Raw genomic sequence first — 22908 nt, 5'->3', positions numbered from 1 at the left:
TCTGTAAAGTGGAGAGTCCGTTTCAGCGATATTTCATCATTAAACCATTATCGCTGAGGAAACCCCATGCGAATTTGAAAATTTAGAAAATCATAATCACGTGCAATAATGAAACAAAATTCTACAAATGTCAATAATATAACTTTAAAATGTCAAAGGATCACTTACCTTAACATGAAAAGTTATAAGGAAAGAAGAGAAAAGTGCTGTGTGGACTTCAGGACGCACTTAATTTCGGCGGGAAATTTCATGCGTTTTTCCAAGTACAATCCAAATGTCAGTCAAAAGTTGATGTTTTATTATACAATTACATTTGCACATTTATTTCACCTAAATGTAATCATTGTAGTTTCATTCTTGCCATGAAATGTAACTGTTGCCTTTCTAAGATACTTAAATAAAAAAGCTAGATGAAGTCCGGAGGACGCAGCTCTTGATAAACTACAAAATAAAAGTCTGTCATTACAATAATAGAATAAAACAAGGACGAGAAACGCCCCCCAGTGGTTGATGGGGAAGCTGTGTTTTACACTTAGCACCCTTAAGGGGGAATACTTTCCTTATTGAAGATAATTACATCTTTACATGCTGTCAGGAACACATTGCTTACATGTGTATCAACATGTTTAGACTCTGCTAACACTGGTAATACTCAAAAGGAAGTGTTGTGTCTGTCTGCCCCAGTCCCACATTACCTGTTTCAGTTGCCTGGTATTTACTCTCTGGACGTTCATACAAAGATTGCTTTTTATACTTCGGAGTACATTTTACAAACAAACTGTATATGCATATTGTAGTCTATACACACAGGTGTCCGTGTATCCATGTTTATATATCAGTGGTGTTTAGTAATACAAATCTCATATAATCTTTTGTTGGAACACAACTACAAATCAAGGACATTTAAAGAGCATTATTTGTTTATTTAATGTACACAAACGCACGATTCAAATATCAAAACAGATGAAGTCACACAGCAACAACCAAAGGAGTTGTGGGTAGGGACTCTGGGGTTTTAGCTGAGCATTTCTGACCCGCGTAACATTGACAGATGAAGTTGTCCACAAAGTTGGTGATGTCACTAAGGGAAGGCGTACCTACGGCCAGGTATTTTCCACGAACCTTAAGTATGTTGAAATGGTTTGGGTTTAGATGCAGGTAGATGTTGGATTGAGGGTTCTTGCGCACACAGCGGCCGTTGTTCTGACACAGCATACTACTGCAGAGTTTAGCCGCTGCGGTCACATTGGTTATATAAGGGTTAAAGGTCGACGGCAGATAGGCAGCCAGCGCTTCACATGAGTCCTGCACGAATGAGAAAGAAACATTGTGGGTAATGTGGCATTCTTAAGCATACAATACATGACCTTGCAGATAATAATATAATAGAAAAATAATTTGTACATCTAACATGACCGCTGGCTTTGTTTATCTTGTTTGTTTAAAAACTTGTTTTTACAGAAAGAAACTTAAAACTGGTTTTAGTAGAAAGAGTTGTAAAGTAACTGCCCATACAGTTATGTTTTTATTTAGTACTGATAATGCTCGAGTGTTGAAATAGAGGATTAAATCAAATAAATTATTAACTAAATAGGTTGTGTTAACTTTAATGGTGACACTACCTTGTTGTTGTAATCTGCACTGGCACCCCACAGAACAGCCCCTGAGGCCCCCAGAGCTGCACTCTCACCAATAGTATTGACCAGATCCATCTAAACAAATTCATAGGGCTTTTATTGTTTTTATAGACATCTGTTTTTCGATATTTCAATAAATATTTATATAATATAGATTGTTAATATACATTTTGTCTATATAGAGATTTTATTTACACTAAACACTATTGTGTTATATACAATATGACAACATTGAATTGAGTTCACAAATCTCTGTTATTTCTGGAAAAAAAAAGTTTGGTTACTTTTAACTCAACTTGTGCTGTCCCATTTATTCAACACAAAAACAACACTCACGATGTGTTAAACGGCATAAAACAAACAATGTTTTAATAACGAACAACAGAATCTCACTCATTTAAACGTTGGCCACTTTGTGTTAACAACCTCATTTTGTATGATTTGCTTTTGCACCATTAACAGATAAATTTAGGGGTGTGGCTTCAAGTGTTGCTCTTTTCTCCTTATCTCAAGTTTATGTACACATTGTACGAATTCATTCAAACTACCCACCTCTCAAAAATAGTTGCAAATTCAGGGTGAGATCAGGGCAATATTTTATTTCCTTAGATTTCTGATTTTAGCCACACACATTTTCCAAAGGTAACGCATTTGAATTGTTTATTAGGATTTTACTCTCCAATAGTAGAGTACTTTTATTCTCAAGCACATTTTAAAACATACTTACACTTCATAATGTTTTTACCTCGGAAAATTAAATGAATATAGTTTATGAAGCATCATTTGAAGAGTTTGATTCCAAAATGAGAACTCAAAAATCATGTTTTTATAATGTTAACATGTTTTATTGTGTTAGATAGCTGTAGATTTTGTTATGGCTTAAATGAAAACAAATCAAATGCAGTTTGATTGATATTAATTAGAATGCACAATAAAAACATGATTTTTGAAGTTCTCATTTTGGATCAAAACCCGTCATATACTTTTTATAAATATATAAATATATGCTTGTACACACGCACACACACACACACACACACACACACACATATATATATACACTGTATATATAACATACATATACCATAGTTTTCTTTCCACCACATTTGATAAAAGCTTTCACTCAAGTACATAAAAAGTACTTTACTTAATAACTTTTAGTCAAGTATTTTTACTTGATTTAAAAAAATCTAACCCTACACTGTATTTATCAAATGTAGTTGAGTAAAAAGTATGATATATGCTTTTTCAGAAGTAAAAACACTGATAAAGTCCATGAGAGTAAAAATACTCAAGTAGGCCTATAGCAGGTTATTGTGACGGAAACCTCACCTCGCTCAGGTATATTTTCGACTGATCCCGAAACAGAGGACGTAAATAGACATAAATAGGAGATGTGTAAAGGTGCTTTGGCAGAGCAGATACCCGGACGGCCTCTTGAACACGTCCACGAACAAAGTGTGCTGCATTTTGGTTGTTTCGCAGGGCCAGCGGCAGGTACGCCGAGGGAAACAACGCCGTACTTGCGTTCCATAACCAAAGTAGCTCATTATTCAACGTTTGTTCTTGCTCAGGACACTCCCCAGTATAACCTGGCTGGTCCCATCCATAATTGTAAGAGTCGGGAAACAAATAGTAGCCCCAGAGATATTCAGGCCGCATTTTGATCCCAAGTTTCACTGTGATTTCCATATAAGCTCTCGCAGCCGCTTGAAACTGCTGTTTTGCCAAAGCTAAAGCCTCACTGGAAGACAGAGATGGGTTGGTTTCCTGAACATACTGAATAGAAAGCTTTCTGTAGATCTCTTTCGAATCCCAATTTCTTGCCCATAGAGGGCGCCACTCCTCCCAGTCAATCACAGCCAAACCCGGGGAGGACTTCGGGATGTACTTTGTGACATCATCAAGTGCTTTTAACAGGCTGGCGGTCAGGTTGCCTTTCTGAGGAATGCCGCCGTTGAACTCTTCTTTGGTGTCGGGGTTTACGTAAGGGTACAGGCCGAGACGCTGGGAGTAGAAGAGGAACAGAAATTGGTCGGGAACACTGGACGGTGTGGTCACAGCTTGGAACGCTGAGGTGTCCAAACTGATCTCAAGTCTCTTGCATACTTCAGTAGGGGCGTTCCAGATAACTGAGAAGGGCGTGTCCTTAAAGATCGGATGTTGGGTTGGCGGTAGAGATAAAGCAATGTTGAGGAAGCCGAAAAGCGGGATCAGGGTAGTTAGATGGACCTGAATGGAAAACATTATTGCAGCCTTCGGATATCTGGTAAACCTGATGATTGTCTGTGAAATATGGAAGTGTTATCATTTATAAAAATATATATATAACTGATAAATGAAGAGAGTCTGACGTGGACTACAAAAATCAAGATTTTAATGATGTCATTTATCATTTAACTTATCTTGAGAAACCTTTTAGGTATTTAAAAACTTAAGTCATTTTAATGTTAAAATAAATTAAAAAAATCACAAATATTTATTCAATGATTTACTGTGATATTGCAAACATAAGAAATAAAGTGACCTTAAAATGACATTTCTTACCTTTCACTTCACTGAACATTGTAGTGGCTCCAAATTGTGTTACATGTTGAGTGTGTATATATAGCAAAATCTTATCAAAAACAATGTTTTTTTATGATAAAGGGGAAGCGGGTAACATCTTGGTGTGTGTTTGGCCTTTAAAGTACTTGATATGTTGTGACTCTAATCTAGTGAGGATTTATTGATAGTTGACAGTGGATTTTCAGTAAGAGGATATTCTGTATGCATTTTAAAAGATTATAGTTATGTTCTATGAATAACGTCATTAAAAGTGCACGTGATATTCCGCTCAATCTCATTTACTGCTCACATGCCTGTAATTGAAGGTCACAATGTGAATTTGTTGCATAATGTGGATACACTTTATATTCGTGGTCATGTTGAGGTGAGGGCAGGTCGTCTTGGATAAAAGGAGAAACCTGTACATACAGTACAAACAGTACTGAAAAAAGATTAAAGAGGGTTATGCAACGACAGCTGACAGTTTAACTAACAAGGGCAAACAAGTTACATTACTCATTTTCCAATGTTTATTCTGGATTTATCAGGCTACTTCCAACTGTTAATATATATCTTATCTGACAAATACTGTAGATATTGTTCTCCTTTAAGTTGTTAATGTCATGCAAGTGAACAACATGTGCACAAAAGCATTTGTAATTTAATTTCTTTATAGAAAAAAGATTTTTTTTATAGATAGTCAAAAAGCAATACTTTTATCTTTTCAAGGGTTTGCAAATGTTAAGCTAGAAATAGAGACAAAAGAAAGATTAAATTGTGGGTGCTATTTAATTTATGTTTGAAAAAAGTGACCGAGGCATAACCTTTTATAATATTCGGCGTTGCATTTTAAAGGCAGTTGTATGAAGTTTAGCGGCATCTAGTTGTGAGGTTGCGAATTGCAACCAACAACTCACTCCCGCCTCCCTTTCGAAACACTATAATGGCTGACACAGAAATAAGATGTCGTCATGTTTTCACTTCTTTGTCGAAGGAAATAACGTATTTACAAAACACACTGCATTTGTCCGTTAAGGCTACTGTAGAAACATGGTGAATTGGGGATAAGGGGATCCACGCTGTGTATAGATGGAAATAGCTCATTCTAAGGTAATAAAAATATAACGCTTCGTAAGTTCTTTACACACCTCCTGAATACATAGTTATCCATGTTAAATGACATGTCTGTATATAGATCCTCCAAAAAAATGCACAGCACCTTTGAAGCTTACACTAAAAAGTCATTAAAATAATCCTTGGTATACAGAGAAATACAAAAATATCAAATTATCTTTGTGCAATGCATTTTATATTTTTACCCAAATCAATTGTAAATTAAACATGATTTGGCAACCCCCAAAGCCACCTTTAAAGACGCTTGTCTTATCTACAGTGTGATTCTAACAGAGCACTTCCTGTCTTCATAGCACTGACAAGTGAACTTGTCTGCCCAGTTAGTGAGGTCATCCAGCGATGGTGTGCCCATAACCATATATTTCCCAGCATTCCTTCTGATTTGATGTCTTTCTGTACTGAGGTGAAGGTAGTCCTCAGAGTCAGAGTTTTTGCGGACACAGCGTCCGTTGCCTTGACAGAGGCTTTTGCTGCAGAAATGAGCCGCAGTGGTAACGTTCGCAATGTAGGGATTTAATGTATCAGACAGGTATGCAGATAAAGCGTCACACGAGGCCTAGAAAAAAAAAATACTGAAATAATATATATTATAATATTGAAATAATAATATTAAAAATACATTGGGATTAGTGACCTGCGAAAGCATAAGAAAGCAAAATCTGAGAAATTCTTGCAATCTCAAAAGATGATGTTTTCCAAAATGCCCTTAACTTTAATGATGGCAATTTCCAAAAATCACAATGAGATCTATAATATAAAACACCTCTTTTACGTTTGATGTAAATGTAAATCAGTAACATAAATAGTACAACATAGAATAAAATGAGATTGTCCTAAAGATGACATCATTGTAATTTTGGGGAAACAGAATTACCTTGTTTGTATAATCAGCACTCGCCCCCCACAGCACTGATCCAGCGGCCCCCAGAGCTGCACTCTCACCTATACTGCTGACCAGGTCAATCTAGATCCAGAACAAAGAAACATGAACATAACATATTTTACACATTATTACAAGCCAGCCAACTTCATACAGTACCTCATTCATATAAAGCTCCCTCTGGTCCCGTAAAAGAGGGCGCAGGTAGACGTAAACAGGTGCAGTGTAAGGATGTTTTGACAATCCTGCCACTCTCACTGCCTCTTGTACTTGGTGCCGGACAAACAGTGCTGCTTTTTTGCTTCCGCTCGTAGAGGTCGGCAGGTATGCGGAAGGGTATAGGGCAGTACTGGTCTCCCACAGCCAGAAAAGTTTGTTGTTTAATTGTTTCGTGCGCTCGAACAAACACCTGTATAGTTTTCCTCCTCAAAGTCATAGTTATAACAATCTGGAAACAAGTAGTAGCCCCACAGGTACTGAGGTCTAAGCGCAACCCCCAACTTTAGAGTTTCCTCCATAAAACCCCTGGCCGCCTCCTGGAATTGTTGTTTTGCTTTGCTGTCGGCCTGTAGAGTGTTGAGAGAATTGTTATGCTTGAGAGTGTAGTTGATGGACAGGTCCTTGTAGATCTCTTTTAGGTCAAAATTTCGGTCATACATCGGAAGCCACTCCTCCCAGTCCATGACAGCAAGGCCAGAAGATGAATCGGAAATGTACTTCGTGAATTCTTCTTTAGCGTTGTCTACACTAGCTGACAAATTGCCTCTTTGAGGAATGCCACCATTATACTCTTTAGAGGACTGAAGGTCTATACAGGGAAAAAGCCCGATGCGGTTTTTGTAGAACAGGGTCAGGGACTGATTTCTTACTCTTGCAGGTGTGGTGACTGCTTGGAACAGTGATAAATCGAGAGGGACTTTTAACTGTTGACATTTGGAAATGGGTGCGTTCCATAGGAGCACAAAAGGTCTGTCGTTGAAGAGAGGAACTGTGGTTGGGAGAAGAGATGATGATGTGGAAATATGGCCGAATATGATGTAAATCATGTGAAATATTAAACGGATATGCATTCCTTGGGTTCCCATCTGCATGCCTCACTACACAAAAATATAAAAAGCCTTTTAAAACATTTATGTCATTAATATTTCAAATATACTTGGTTATGTGTTCGTTTAATCCATGTGTTCAATGGTATTTTAAAAATTGCATAGTATTTAGTATGCGATGACAAAATTATGATGTCTGACCTCATGCTAGCAATGTTGCACATTCATTTTGTGAACCAAATGCATGACAAACATGTTGCGCTTGCTCATATAAACAACGCAAATGCATTTCTTTTAAAGTATGAGGTTACGACACAACAGAGAACATTTCAAGCACAACAATTGAATTCATGTCTTTAGTTTGTTTAATTTTTGTAACTAATTCAAATTGAACTTTTCTTTTTTTGTACAAGATACCATTTGATTCTAAATGTGCAATAACTTTATTTTACTTGGAGAATATCACATTCATGTGAACAAATTCTGAACAGTTTCAGGAAGAAATTAAGCAATATGGATGTACTTTAAGTAATATAAAAAGCAAAAAAGACTATTATTTTACTCTTTGTACTTGTCTTTCTACCCGAGAAATATTTTTGCACAAATTTTGTACACTTATCTAAAAATAAAGAACTCCGCGATTTTTTTGCGCAAGCGTACTAGCGGACACAAACGTGACTTCGAAGCTCACGCTTACCAACGTGTTTTATGGAAGACCAGAGATGAAAACAATTTTTAAAGAACGCAGACAACGAATCTAAATGTATTTTCTCATAAATAGCCATTTCAAGTGGAAAGATAAGCTTAATACATATTTTTCGTGTAATTAATACGTTTCATTAACATTTAGGTCGTTCATTCTGTCAAATTTATTTATTCCTTTTCGTGCATTTTATATCATTTCATATGTTTCATCTAAGTTAGGGCAAGTATGCATTTAATAAATGCATTTAATAATTTTTGTTATTAATGATAAAATAAGTTGGCTAACATTACATTAGCTACATTTTGTGATTTGGTTTTCTATGTTACCCAAAGTCTAGGTTGGACGAGTTGCAAGTGAATTTAGAAGTGCGATAGTATTATGTTTATGTGTTCTTACTATTGAATTGGATTCAAAACTGTGGTTGTTTTTAATAAAGTTTACAAACCCGACAAATTGATTCAGTTGGTAGTGCATTTAACCTACCGTACGGATGTCTGTGGTGAAGTCAGAAGTCGTACAGTAGTGGTGGAAAGAGTACTGGAAATTTGTATTTAAGTACAAGAACGGTTACATGCCGCTGAAATTGTACTCCGTGAAAAAGTTTACTTTTCTCATAAACGACTCCGAATACTAGTTACTTTTAAGGCGGTGTTTATTTATTTAATTAAAAATAATTATTAACAATCCAATTTGGAGAATTATATAGAAAATAGCTAGTTTTAACAAAACACATCCTTACCTAATGGGTAAAGCATATAACTGGATACAACTCAGACAAAACACATTCAATATGTTTTTCTGTCAGTCTATTATGAGCTCAGTTTTACCAGATAAAAACCATTTATGCACTTCCAACACTGTTCAGTCACGTGTACTAGGCCCCAAAATGCGGAAATAATAATTAAGAGCCCCAAATACTGCATGCAAAAAAGGCACAACATTTGTAACCTAAATTGCATTGGATTAGCATTAACAGTCATATCTGTAAAGGAGCTGGCTGATCAATTACTCGACCTCAAGCCATCCAAGATGTATGTGACATTATTTCTTAGGTAGAACAATAAAGATATTTACCTGGAGTTGTCGTTCATGGTTTTTTATGGTTCGTTTCTTTAATGGTTCAAAATACAGATAGAGGCAACATAAAAGTAATCCCTGCGGCTTCTTTCTACAACATTATACATAAGTTTGCGAAACTGCTTCGCATGCGTACCAATCGCATATGTTCCCTACTCACTTATAAGAACAGATCACTTGATATAAAGCCTTTGAGAGAGAAGGACAATTTTATCAAGATATAGAGCCGTTTGGATGAAATTTGGCGAACGGGGTGATACAGGATCTCAATATTTCTCCATATCTCGGAGTATTGTGCCCTTTTCCCGCATTGACATACAAGTGACAGCCGTTTGATACGCGCCCTGCCTTCTGCACACATTTGACGCCTTCCATGATTAAACTAAATTGGCGGCAGATGTCTTCTAATCTGTGTGACGCACGTTTTCTATACGCAATTTGAGTGGACGGGGTCACGTGACGGGACTGATTATTCTCCTTAGCCAATCACATAAATATTAAACAAATTAAGTAGCGACGACAATGCGAGGGAAAATAGCGCATTAAAAGTACCGATAAAGCACAAAAAATGTAACATTTAAAAGTAAACCGTTTTTAAACTACTTAAAAAAGTACAATTCCAGAAAAAAAAGTAATTTGAGTATTTGTAATTCGATACTTTCTACCACATATGAAGTTTGAATTACATGCTTTCTAACTTATCTTTCCTGTAGCTTAGTTGTAGGAGCATTGTGAACAGGATCCCATGGTATTGCACATACTTAGAAACTAATGTATAGGATAATGCAATGTAAGTCACTTTGGATAAAAGCATCTGCCAAATGCATTAATGTAAATGTAATTTGATCCGTGCAGGATTGGCCTATATTACTGGCTTTTGCTTAGTGCAAGGAAAGTACAATGTAAAATCCTACACATTTTGTATTATTGTGAGATCATGATATCAGGAGAATAACCACTTTTCTGACGAAAAAAATTATAATTCAGAAATAGCCTAATGTCTTACCGAGCTAGACGGGTGTCTCCTACGAGTGGTTTCTTCTGAAGCAATGTTGAAATCTGACTTGCTCAATTTCTTGTTAAACATTAGCAGGGGTCAGTGTTTCAGAAATATACACAGTGTTTAATGCATGAGTGTTTACAGTGTGACTGGAAATTGGTGATGAAATAGATTAAAAAAAATATGCATAGAAGTATTGTAGTTAAAATCATAAGAACAAGTGATTTTAATTAGTTTTGCGCTACTGAAATGCAAAAACTATCAAATCAGACTGATCTGTGGATTATCTACTTCATGTCACCATGTACAAAAAAGCCAAAGTTTGTATTTATAGCTCAAATCAGTCAATGCATATGCAGACAATGGTGCAGAGTGCAGACTATTACATTTAAACGGGTCATGTGACACTGCTAAAACAAATGTTTTCATCTGTTTTAGATGTTATGCAATGTGTATACACAATTAAATGTTAAAAAGTTTGTATCTCCTCTTTGCTCCACCTCTCTAAAACGTGCAGATTTTTTACAAAGATCGTCATTCTGAAAAGCAAGGTGTGCGATGATTGGCCAGTTAACCAGTGTGTACTGATTGGTCGAATACTGCAAGCGTTTGATGGAAATCTTACCATATTTGGGACATCAGGTTCCAAATCAATTGTACGGACAGGTACACCCACCTTACTTGCCTATACATTTGGGTGGTCTTAGTCAAATGAAACCACGAACTGACGTAGATTTGTGGAGGTGTGGTTACACGGGGCGTTTCAGGCAGGTCTGGGTGAGCATTCGCTTTGAGATAGAATGCATCTTTTGCAATTATACGTGTCTAATACATGCATGGGCAACTTATAACACAGAAAAACACATGTTTGCACAATATGACCCCTTTACTATGAGTGTGTATGCGGTAGATGTGATGCATAAATTTCTTGTGGATCAAAGAAAATAGTGTAGAGTACTGGTTACAATCCTTTATTTGCAGTGCATAAGTCAAGCAACATTTGTTGCACATTGCATTGTCTTCATTGAATATTTGGTTAATGTAAAAAAGTCAAGTAATTTGTTACACAATGCATATAATTGCATGTTTTTGAGATGAATGAAAAATATGTGAAAACATTTGGAGACTCACAAAGTATAGCACTGAGGTAATCACGTCAAACATTGCAGGCTCTGATTGTATACTGCCTCAAACTACTGTCTAAATGCTACGATATTGCAATGCACACAATGCACATTTCATAAAAAACTTTAATGCATTATTGAGTAAAGAAGACACATCTATCTGAAAATAGTAATAAACATTGTGCAATTATCCTTGAACCTAAAACTGGAGATACAAAATATTTGGTGGACATGTTTTGCAACTTGTAACAATTTGCAGATTTGCTCAAACCATTGAGGTATTCCGTCCTACTGTATATTTCCAGTATCAATGATTCTGGCTTGCTTCATAAAGAACAGTTAAAAAATACAATCATTATTAGTTTTCACACCGCAGCATTCTGTAGCATTTCTTGCAAATGCAAATGTGTAAACACAAACATCTTCAATCTTTTTTGTCTTAATAAACAATTTGGGAATATTTTGGGAAAAGATTAACAATTTGTGCAATTCCTATAATAGCTTAAACTCTGGTTATGTCCGCTATAACAAGTACATGAATTGATTGTATTGTGCAATATTAAAGCTCCAAATAGGGTGAAAGAGTTCAGTTCATGTGTTTGTACTGTATTTGTAAAGCTTTCAAGTTACATAGACAGAAAACAACCACATCTTTGAATTTTTTTTAAGTTATGATGAGCAGGATTCAATATTATTTTGCTGTGGGCCGCACTACAAGCTTCAAATAGAACTACAACAAACATTCAAGCGCTTGTCTGTTTCTCAAAATGATTGCATAATTTGAGGCATATTAAACTATTATTATTATTATTATTATTATTATTATTATAGACAGAAGGATGAGGGTTAAGGCACCACTAGCACGAGTTGATTATATACAGTATATTTTAGGCTTCGCTAAATGCTATAGTGTCTATGTTGACAGATCAAACTTTTGTCTAGCTTTAAAAGTTTTGATTGTATTGGGAAGCATGATGTTCGAATTATACCGATCACACATATTCAGTGTGTATTGCATTGAATACTTCATGCTCTCTGACTATGAAGTGCTCTTACAGCAAGTATTATAATTTGAAAGCAAACATTTTTTAGCTATGCTAGTTTACTAGAGTAGTATGTTAAGCAGGTTTTTTACAGTAAATATTTTAGGAAAAGGGAACAAAAATATTGATGACATCATCCTGCACTAGTCATTTTTTGCAAGATTAACTGTGATTAGCAAAGGAAAAGGGGAACATTCTAGGTCTTGTTCAGAAAAGTCAAGAAAAGCATTTTGGTTTCAGTGCTTTGTCAAAACAGTATGTGTAAACCTTTTCGGGGCAAACAGACATGAACAAATAACCCAGAATTCAGTTCAGATCAAAGAGCATATAATGAAAAACTAAAGTTCAGAACAGTCATTCTACATATCTACTTAGAATAAAGTTTGTGCAAAGGCTTGCGTCTCTACATCACCATTCAGCACCACTGTAACAATCTTAAAAAATGCAAAATCACAAAAATAAATGTTCCATCTTCAGGCTCTATGGCTACATTTCCTCACAGGTGACGTGTGACATATTCTATTTGTATTGTTCTGCTATTTCAGTTTAAAGGGAGCGTTCATGTGTTAATATTGACCGAATTGTTTTTTTTACGGGAATCGTCTTTGTAATGTAGAAATATTGTTTTTTTGGCGAAGTTGAAGTGTAAAATGTTTAAAACTTTTCTTTAAGCGTCCTTTCACCGAAACACTTGCTACATACCAAAAGTATGGTTTTGGGTTGTGGCTATCGATTATAAGGATGCCAGTGGCACATAAATGACGTGTTTCACTCTTGAATACAAACAAAGTTTAAGAAGATGAGCAGAAGAGTCAGAATGAGGGCTTTTTCTAAATGCACCGCTGCATCGCTCGTATCTTCGTGTTCCTCCTCCCTCACCTCCTCCACATTCTCTTTGATCATATTGTCTTCTTCCTTCTCCTCTGACTCTATGCTGTCGCAGCGGTCACCCCGGTACCCCTGGTAACAGTGACAGCGGAACCTCTCGGTCAGCAGGTGGAGCTCTTGCTGAGAGTGATATCCGGTCACTCTGAACGTGCCGTTCCTGTTGGAGTGGATGCGGTAGCTGGATTGGCTCAGGTGTAGGTAGTGTGGTTCCTCAGGGTCTCGGCGGACACAGCGTCCGTTGGACTGACACAAGGAGTCGCTACAGACTTCGGCTGCCCGGGTAACGTTAGTGATGTACTGTCCCAGTCTGTGGTTTAGAAACGCCTTGACTTTGGAACAGTTGTGCTGGGGAGAGAGTCAAAGTGAATTCAGAATTGAAGTGTGAAAAGGGGACTGTGGAGCATAGATAGCATATATAAGATCAGTATGAATAATGTTTTATCTCTAACAGAAAAAATGAATTGCCACATACTGCCGAATGCTTTTTTCACAGTATAATTTAGACCTTTTAACCTTTCCTGACCTAAATCGACCTAAATCTGTCAAGCTGTGTTGATGTGAACAGCAGAACCAAGTATATCAAAACGAACAGGTGTTAAAAATCTTACCCTTGAGGACGTGAGGTTGAGATCCCCCCAAATGACGAAACCTGCTGCACCCAGAGCAGCACTTTCTCCTATTGTTTGTATCAAATCCTTCTGTGAAACGAAAAGCCAAATACGGTACATTTGCGAGCAAAGGAAGGAATCCAAATAATAATGCAAAACAATAAAAAAGCATTAATGATTAGTATAGTCTGAAGATGGTCAGATTGTATGAGATAAACCCAATCCATGACGAAGTAAAATGTATTGTTATGTGTAGGCTACTATTTGACCACAAGATGGAGCTCTTTCAGGTTATGGGCCAACACTTTGTTTCTGTCCCAGTTTGATATTCCCTATAGACACAAAGTATTGTTTAACATTTATGGTCTGCAGGCACTTTTATCTATAGCGACTTGCAGCACATTCAAGCTACAGAAATTTTTAGTTGCCTATAGACTGTTTCATCATCAGAGTTAACTTCCGTCCTGTATACATATATACTCATATTTTGTTGTTTATTACTTTTATTGTATAAAACTTCTCAACACTTATCGATTCTTTGTTTGGGCGATTCTTATGTTTTTTTTATGACCTCTCTTGGCCTCTAGACTGCCTTTCCAAAAAATAGGTATACATGAAGTTTTATAAAGTATGCTATAAAGTAAAGTTCAAGTTTATTTATATATATATATATATATATATATATATATATATTATATATAATATAGTATATTTATTTATAGTACGCAGTAAGTATGTTACTACTGAATCAAGGTACTAGGAAAAAAAATGTCCAGACTACTTGGGAATAACTGGCACGTTTTTTAGTTTATAAAAGTAAGCTTTAACATACTCTTTTATGATATTTTTTATGAACACTACTTTAAGAGTTTATTATTTATATATAATCTTTCATTTTAACTCTACTAGTATGTGTTCCTATTGAGGTTGTAATATTTATACTTAAAAGTATAGAAATCTTATTAGCAAGATCAGCTTCCGTTTAATACAGGTTAAAGCCAAATACACGGTGTACTTTAGAAATATGCTTAAATTTACATTTGACTGACAAAGTGCACCGAAAGTATACTTTTTTAAAATGTGCTGTCAGTATAATTTTAACACAAAGTTATTTTATGTAAGGGTGCTGATGCAGTAGCAAGTGAGCTAAACTGTATCACTAATATAAAATATTACCAAATTATTTTGAATGAATGAGTATTTCAGCTTTCAGAATTTATCTCAGCACAGGTTCAAAATCATGTTGAGGGCTTTTGGGCGACATAGTAACTGTATGTTGGCATTTTTTAAATATCTACGGGTGTTTACCTGGGTCAGAAATGCCATGGCATCATCCCTGTAGCCCAGCCGTGTGTATACATATGTAGGCAGGTCATAAGGCAGTGAGGTAAGGGAGGCCAGCCTCAGCGACTCCAGCACTCTATTTTTCGAGAAGTGCAGGTTGTGAATGCTGTCCGTGTGGCCCTTACGTATAGCCAGTGCCGGAAAAAGGGCAGTGCTGCTGTTCCACAGCCAAAACAGCTCGTCGTTCCGAACTCTCTCCTGCTGAGGGCACGTGCCGTTGTAGTCATGTGCGTGCACGTTGTAATTGTGGCAGTCGGGGTACAGGTAGAAACCCCAGAGGCCATTCGGACGGGTTTGCGTGCCGAGCTGCAGCGTGCGCCGCATTAACTCCTTGGCAGTCTTCTCGAACCGCAATTGTGCAAGCTCCTCCACCTGCTCTAGCGTTACGTTAACGTAGGCCCGCTCGATCAGCTCGCGGGAACGCTGGCGGTAAATGTCCTTCTTTTGCCAGTTTCGACTCCACTGCGGTCTCCAGTACTCCCAATCGATTACAGCCAGGCCACGGAAGTCTTCGGAGGGTATAAAGTGCGCTATGTCTTTTCTGGCTTTGTGAAGGTGCTCTTTGAGACTGCTGTTTTGAGGTAGGCCTCCGTTGATGGGTACCCCCTCCTCGTTGTAGAAAGGGTAGTAGCCCAGACGGTTGGCGTAGAAGATGGTGACATTCTGACCCGTGTGGACTGCTCGTGGACTTCCGCTGATGTGGAAGAGATCAAGACTGACGTTGACTTTGTACTTCAGCGTGCACATGTCCAGCGGGGCGTTCCATGCTGCCAGGAAAGGCTTACGGCCCACCAGAGGCAACTTTGCAGGTTTTTGGCAAAAGGCAGGATGGATGAGGATTAACAGCAAGGAACAGATGATTGCACAGGCTACGGGCGCAGTGTGGTGTTGCGAGGCCCCACGGGGCACAACAGGCATTCTGCTGTGTGACTCAGCACTGGCAACTTTCAATCATCCTCTGAGGAGACAAAAACAGGTATGTGTCATAACTTGACATAACTATGTCTTCAGAGGTGTATAATGACCTTACATAATGAAGCGTTATGTTTTTATTACCTTAGAATGAGCTATTTCTATCTACATACACCGCGTGTCCCCTTACATGGGAATCACCATGTGGTTTCTACAGTAGCCCTAAACTGACAAAATGCTCTACAGAGTGCATTTCGTAAATATGTTATCTCCTTCGGCAAAGAAGCGAAAACACGACGTCATCTTTATCCTGTGAGATCCAGCTTAGTGCTTTGAAAGGGAGGGATGGAGTGAGCCGTTGGTTGCAATTCACCACCTCACCACTACATGCCACTAAAATCTCCACATCTCTCCTTTAATTAATCTTTCTGTAGGAACGATCTAAAATATCACAGGAGGGACAATTTATTAATGCTGAAGTTGGCGACTTGTATATACAATATCTAATAGCTTTATTAGACAAGGTTCTTATTTTTAAGATAAATGTGAAGCTCCTGGTTGATATTTTGCAGAATGTTGGTTACGGCGGTACCTGTTGACTTGGATTGGTTTTGTGTGCAAACAATAATGGAAGGGTACCACCGTTGTTTGGTGACCAACATTCTTCAAAATATCATCTTTTGTGCTCTGCAGAAGAAAGCCATTTAGGTTTGAAATGACAAGAGGGTGAGTAAATAATGACAGAATTTTCCTTTTTGGGTGAACTGTCCCTTTAATGCTCATGTCAAACGAAGGGTGAAGTCGACAAGACACGCGATATTTCGTGATTCTGTCTGGTTTGATGATGAGTCAATTGTTACTTTGGGGGTTGCAGTCATCACCCACACCAGCAGTCAACCACAGAGTTATGGCCAAATACAACCACGTACTCACCAGTGTGGCGCCCACATTGCCATACCACAGCTGCCCTCGCCATTTGCCCTGTTTGAATGCTAAAGCATTTTAAAACAAATTCACTGTATCTAGCACCCATGTATACGAGTCATTTTGTGTTTCCAGGATCTACAGTCTGTATAAAACCGTACATACTACATATGTATGGTCATAATTATATTCCTTGCTATTTAATATGGCTTTAAAGGGCTAGTTCACCTATAAAATACAAATTCTTTAATCATTTGCTTATCCTCATGTCATTTCAAACCTGAATGACTTTCTTCTGCAGAATACAAAAGATATTTTGAAGAATGGTGGTAACCAAACAACCCCCTCTGACATTATATGGACACAAAACCACGGAGACATTTCTTAAATTCTGGATTACAGTGATTGGCAGACTAAGACCAGCAAAGACCAGCTCAGGGTTGTTTAAAACATTTACTTTTACCAGGTTTTGACAAATATTTTAAATACAAGAAAGTTTCAGTTATGGTGACTGAAGTTAATGCAAAATGTAACAGGATGTCCTGTGAGTGTTTCATTTCTCACTGCCCTCGCCACACGACACGGAATCAATCACCAGTAACCGTAGTAATAATAGCATGTATTTGTAGTCTATTAATGCCAGTCATGCGCTAAATCTGAGGTTAAAAAACGAGGCACAGCGTGGAATGTTGCGGATGAAAGCAAAATGCGGAGCTCCTCGGTGGTTGTTATTGAGTGGAAAGATTCCGACTGGAAGTACCAGCTCCCTTTTTCCCCCATGACTGGCGCCGGGACCGTGCCATGAGGGGAAGAATTAAACCAATTCCTGCATGATAAGACCAGTGCTTTGCACAACGTTTTGTAGATATAAGTGACTGTTCTTGAAGACATTTGATTACCTTGTATAGGATATGTAGAGAATCCTATTGAGGTGGTCATGCAATACATTTTAAAGATAAAGTGTCTAGTTTGTTTAATGTTGAAACTAAATAAAACCTTTTTGCAAAGATGACAAAGTATACTCTTATAAAGGTGCTTAAAGTTGCTTTACAGCGATGCCATAGAAGAACCTTTTTTGTTTCCACAGACAACTACTCAGCCAAAGGTTCTTTGAAGAACCATCTCTTTCTTACTTTTTTATGATCTGATAAATCTTGTTTCACCACAAGAACCTTTTGTGAAACAAAAAGTTTCTTCAGATGTTAAAGGTTCTTTATGAAACCATGGAGCCGTTTTTCTGATATTTGGTTATTTTTGTTGAGAATTCCCTGACCCACCATTTGGAGACAATTGAGTTTGAGAAACCTGGAACTATATGTCCAAAATAATAATATTTTTTTGTGCTTTGTTAGATAATATAAGGCTTAAAAGTTATATACTATGGCTTTAACAAGTTGGCTTAAACATTGACCGAACATTTTGTTCCCATGTCTGAGCATTGGTGGAGATCGATTCCTAAAAAACGCACAAAGTGACGAAATGTATAAGTTGTATGCACATTAAATCCCTTTGGATAAAATCTTCTGCCAATACTGTTAATGTGAATAAATGTATGTTTATAAAAGGCTTGAATCCAGAACAGTTTTTCAAATGGATGGTGCCAGAATATGGAGAGGAGGAAGGAGCCCTCTTGTGATTATGTATTCTAGAGAAGTGGGGGATGAATAAAACTTTCCGTGAAGCATTAGGTTTAGCCATAAATGAAAACACTGGGTCATGAGAACCTACACAACCATAAAGAATGAGGGAAATTATGCCTGTATGGTTTTCAGATACCATAGATTTATTTATCTTCAAGCTTCCTCGAACCCTCAGCCCACTCTGGCAATAATTACGATACATGTGGCTCAGTGAAAGTGGTTTTTGCAGAAAACTTTTAGGCAATGGCTTCAGAGAAACCACAGAAAGCATGGAGTCGACCTGACGCTGACATGCGGACGCGTCTTCGTTCACTTCCATCAAAATGTGAATTTGATCCAAATTGGAAACATAAATACGACCAAACCATATTTAAAACAGGAGACAGAGAGGGTTTCTCAAACGGCCTTAAAGGAACCTCATGGTCCCCAAAGAGATATGTGGTTTATTAGCTCGGAGGACGATGTGCGCACACTTTCAAGTATGTTTTGGTTTAAACTCTTATTTGGTCTCAAATGAAATGATGATTTTCTGTTAGGAGTATAGCTTTCATTATTTTTAGTGGATATTTTCTGTTTGATCTTTTTTTACGGTTCAGTTGGAATCCCAAGATCACAAACCGAGATCGCAGATAAAAGTTTTTTTTAAAGCTTGAAAAATAAACAACTCTCGGTGTAACCCAAACAGACACCTAGTATGGTTATTCTGAGGTTGTGTTTTGGCTCAACCAGGTTAATATTCACTTTACAGCCGTCACTGCACATTTCACCGAAAATTACTGAAGGTTTCTTCCTTGCAAACGCTAGTATCTTAACCATAAAGTTCAAATCACAAGATCTCAAAATGACGTTCATCCCATGGCAAACATTGAAGTTTATTGATGACAGTAGCATAACACTTGGCTGTCGGTTGCTTGACTCCAGCATGGGAGTGCGTTGGCCGTCTTCCCGGAGAAGATTTTCATGCGGACGTGCGTTATCTCATCTGCAAACCCTTCCCTCTGATTAAGTCCCTTCAAAATCTTTACAGACAGAGCGACAGTTCAAAGACCTCAGTGATGCCAAGGCACATTTCCAGACGGACTCCCAAACTAAGCCTCCTTTGAGGTCTGCATATATTATATTTGGACCTGGCTAATTAAGTTTTCTCCTATTGGGTCTGCTTCTCACACACTTGAGATTAGGTCTTGCCCTGCCATTTCCAAATCCAGAATACTCACGGAACCAACAACCCGTAAACTGTAATGGTACATTTATAGTACCATTGAAAGCTATCTTCTCCTGTTGAAAAAACCAGCATATGCTGGTCAGGTTTTGATGCTGGTTTGCTGGTCTGTGCTGGTTTAAGACTGGTCATGTGCTGGTTTAGACTGTTCATGTGCTGATCTTAGCTGGTCATGTGCTGGTCATGTTCTGGTTTAAGCTGGTGAGGAACCAGCACATGACCAGCTTAAATCAGCACACGACCAGCTAAGACCAGCACATGAACAGCTTAAACCAGCATGTAACCAGCACAACAGGGTCTTGAAGTCCTCCAATTGATGAGGAGAAACTTTCTTTGACGTTTACTCTTGATGCCAAGACATCAGACTTGCGTACTGCTTTGAGCATGCCATTCAAAAACAGTCCCTTGAAAAGATGCCCTGATGGGAACGCACTGTGAATTACAGAGTACTATTTTTAAAGATGGAATGCGTCTATTTTTATACACAGTTTGTTTACACAGCAGCCATCAATGGGTGATGTAGCTCTACATAATAAAACGAGAGGCTACTCACCTGTAGATCCCACGCACCTCTCCGCATCTACAGTGTGCTAGTATAGTTTCTCCCAGTCTGCCGACCTGCCTTCTCGCCACTTTCTTATATACACAGAGAAGAGAGAGAGAGAGAGACTTGAAGTTTCCTGAGAGAGGGAGGAGAGAACAACCACGGAGCCTCAGCAGAAAAACCACAACACTACGATTAAGCAAAAGCCGGGGGGAGAGAGTCTAAATCCTGTTGAATGAGCGAGTGAGTATTTGTGTGTGGGGGTGTCTTAATACCCATCCACATCACTCTGCATTAGCCGTGTTGATCTAGTTCATCCTCTAGTCACCTGGTCCCGAGAGTACGTGTGGCTTTAATACCCCAGACGTTGCCATGTTGGAAGCTCCGGGCACGCTTATTCCCGCCCATGTTACTGTCTCCCCAAGCATGTGATTGTCTTTTGTGTTTTTCTAGACAGTCAATGTCTGTTTTTGTGGCTTTGGAGTAGACATCGGTCGAGAAGTATATCTAGAGGCTGTAAATAAACAAGATTATATTTCTCAAGGTGTTTTCTTTTTCAGGACAACGATTGAGTGTTGGAACAATTCAATATCGTTTCATAATATTTTTGTTTTGTTTGCACATTAGTGATTCATTGACTTGAATTTGTCAGCGGTTTGATATCTCAAAGCATTAGCTGGCCTCAGTGTTGCATTCCTTTGGCAAACCGTGCCAAATAACTGTGTGAAAGTTATAGTCTTCAAAGTTTCGTAGCACATTTTTCCTGAAAGCACTCACTCAAACCTCATTTAAAGATGGGGCACGGGTCCTGTGGAGCAGCTGTCTCTGCATTTTATGGGCTTCCTCAAGATGCTTAGCTTGCAACCGAGATAAAACAGGGATTCTGACTGTCTGTCTAAATTCTCGGCTCGCATACTGTAAACAGTTGTTTGAGGTCTTGAATGCTGATCATTTGTCTCAAAGCGTCTTGAATGTTTGTTTATTGACATGTAACAGTATACGCAATTTGAATCATGAACCAAATGATCATGGTTATCCGTTTTATCACGGTTATCTTAACATGTACTGATTTCCAAGTTTTATATAGATTTTAAATATTAAACGCACTTTTTGTTTGCATAAACATCAAATAATTACCATTAACATTAATCATTTCACAATGGGGCCATGAGGTAAAAATCAACCTTAAAGGGATACTTCACCCAAAAATGAAAATTCTGTCATCATTTACTTACCTTTGAGTTGTCCCAAATCTTTATAAATGATTGCAATGCTTTAAAATGTAGAAGAATGCATGTAACCAAATAGATCTTGCCCCCCATTGACAACCATAGTAGGTTTGTTGAACAGAAAATACATTTTGAAGAATGTTGGACAGCAAACAGTTCTGGGGCATTATGACTACCATTGTATTTTTTTACTATGATAGTCAATGGGTGTCGAAATCTGTTTGGTTATAAGCATTCTTCCAAATATCTTTCTCTGTGTTCATCAGAACAAACTCAAAGTTGAATAAATGATGACAGAATTTTCATTTTTGGGTGAAGTATCCCTTTAAGGTTGACTCACCTTCAAGTTTCTTTGTTAAGTGTAACACAAAGATATTTGGAAAAATGTTTGCAACTGAGATTTCTGGGGCGCCATTGACTACCACTGTAGATTTTTTTTGTACACATTTTTTTTGTTCCTTTAAATAAAATGATTCGAAATTATTTTTAAATTATTTTTGAATTATTATTATTAAATTAATTACACTTCTTGGGCACTTCTGATTACCAATCTAATGTTATTCAATGGTGTCCCAGAATTCTCAGTCGCTCAGTTACATTCTTCTAAATAACTTTTTTTGTGTTCTACAGAACAAAGAAATGTATACAGGCTTGGAACATATCGTAATTTTCGAAATGTCAACCATTAAACCGCAAATTGTCCCATCCCTATTGTTATGGCCGAATCTTACAAGGTTTTGTTGTTTTCCGAGGTAGTCAGCTGAGTGATGTGTATTCTTGACAGCCAGCGTTTACCAAATCATCTGCTTTGCAGGGCGTTGAGAGTAATGATAGGGTCTAGGTTTGTCTGTAGGGCTAGTGGAGGCCGGTAGTCTCGGTGTGTACAATTTACAAACTTAATGACATCGCAAATAAGCTCTTACTGTTTCGTAATTGTTTGGGTGATCCCTAAAAATAAGATGCAAGCACAATACTTATGCAAGAATCAACCGATGAGCTCTGTTGTGTTGGAACATTATTGTTTGGCATTTCACTTTGTCCAAAATTCATTGACCTGTTCCAAGATCGCCTTATTGAGGAAATAAATTGTTGTTTTGATTAAGCAGGACCACCAAGACACCAAAGGTTGATTCATGGGGTGCCAGATGCTGGATTAGGCTTTCTGCCAGTGCATCACCTCTGTGGATGTAAATTTATTCGTGTTGAGTTTATCCAACAGTCGCAGAGGAGGCGGTGGAAGGCTAAGTGGTTGGAGTGCTTCGAAAGAAAACCACATTCCCACAGCTGCAGGAATGGGAAGGTTGTGTCGGCCAAGCAATGTGGACAACACTAGTGGATCACTGGTGACCTCTGGTGCTTCAAAGGAAACGCCAACCCAATCCAAAGTGGTCCAACCGGAAATT

At 37.8% G+C, this 22908-nt stretch overlaps 3 protein-coding genes across 3 annotated transcripts; all 3 read right to left on the bottom strand.

The window, feature by feature from the left end:
• Window positions 1-969: 969 nt before the first annotated feature.
• Window positions 970-3919, bottom strand: LOC130414395 (hyaluronidase-5-like). The gene is made up of 3 exons (XM_056740268.1): window positions 2970-3919; window positions 1623-1712; window positions 970-1305 (listed from the first exon to the last, which is right to left on the bottom strand). The coding sequence occupies exons 1-3, from the start codon at window positions 3882-3884 to the stop codon at window positions 970-972; spliced, it is 1341 nt and encodes a 446-aa protein (XP_056596246.1). The 5' UTR covers window positions 3885-3919.
• A 745-nt stretch (window positions 3920-4664) lies between these two features.
• On the bottom strand, window positions 4665-10069 carry LOC130414299 (hyaluronidase-5-like). The gene is given in 5 exon segments (XM_056740138.1): window positions 4665-5874; window positions 6193-6282; window positions 6358-6596; window positions 6599-7295; window positions 10034-10069. Coding segments are annotated over 4 exon segments (1323 nt in total). The 5' UTR covers window positions 7290-7295; window positions 10034-10069; the 3' UTR covers window positions 4665-5571.
• A 913-nt stretch (window positions 10070-10982) lies between these two features.
• LOC130413771 (hyaluronidase-4) lies at window positions 10983-20361 on the bottom strand. Its single transcript, XM_056739184.1, has 4 exons — window positions 20286-20361; window positions 14999-15992; window positions 13691-13780; window positions 10983-13427 (listed from the first exon to the last, which is right to left on the bottom strand). The coding sequence occupies exons 2-4, from the start codon at window positions 15950-15952 to the stop codon at window positions 12963-12965; spliced, it is 1509 nt and encodes a 502-aa protein (XP_056595162.1). The 5' UTR covers window positions 15953-15992; window positions 20286-20361; the 3' UTR covers window positions 10983-12962.
• Window positions 20362-22908: the final 2547 nt, after the last annotated feature.

Source organism: Triplophysa dalaica, chromosome 24 (assembly GCF_015846415.1).
Source record: "Triplophysa dalaica isolate WHDGS20190420 chromosome 24, ASM1584641v1, whole genome shotgun sequence".
NCBI classification, from domain to species: Eukaryota; Metazoa; Chordata; class Actinopteri; order Cypriniformes; family Nemacheilidae; genus Triplophysa; species Triplophysa dalaica.
The sequence above is the reverse complement of the archived record's forward strand: the minus strand, read 5'-3'. Positions and strand labels throughout refer to the sequence as shown.

Bases quoted from the DNA above. Each gene is read 5' to 3' on its own strand.
- LOC130414395 (XM_056740268.1), bottom strand. From the start codon at position 3,884: ATGTTTTCCATTCAGGTCCATCTAACTACCCTGATCCCGCTTTTCGGC. The intron at 1,713-2,969 runs GTGAGGTTTCCG...GAATTTGTTTAG, and splicing joins CGAAAATATACCTGAGCGAG to ATGGATCTGGTCAATACTAT. The intron at 1,306-1,622 runs GTAGTGTCACCA...TCATTCGTGCAG, and splicing joins GTGCAGATTACAACAACAAG to GACTCATGTGAAGCGCTGGC.
- LOC130413771 (XM_056739184.1), bottom strand. From the start codon at position 15,952: ATGCCTGTTGTGCCCCGTGGGGCCTCGCAACACCACACTGCGCCCGTA. The intron at 13,781-14,998 runs GTAAACACCCGT...TTCGTTTCACAG, and splicing joins CCATGGCATTTCTGACCCAG to AAGGATTTGATACAAACAAT. The intron at 13,428-13,690 runs GTAAGATTTTTA...CTCTCTCCCCAG, and splicing joins TCAACCTCACGTCCTCAAGG to CACAACTGTTCCAAAGTCAA.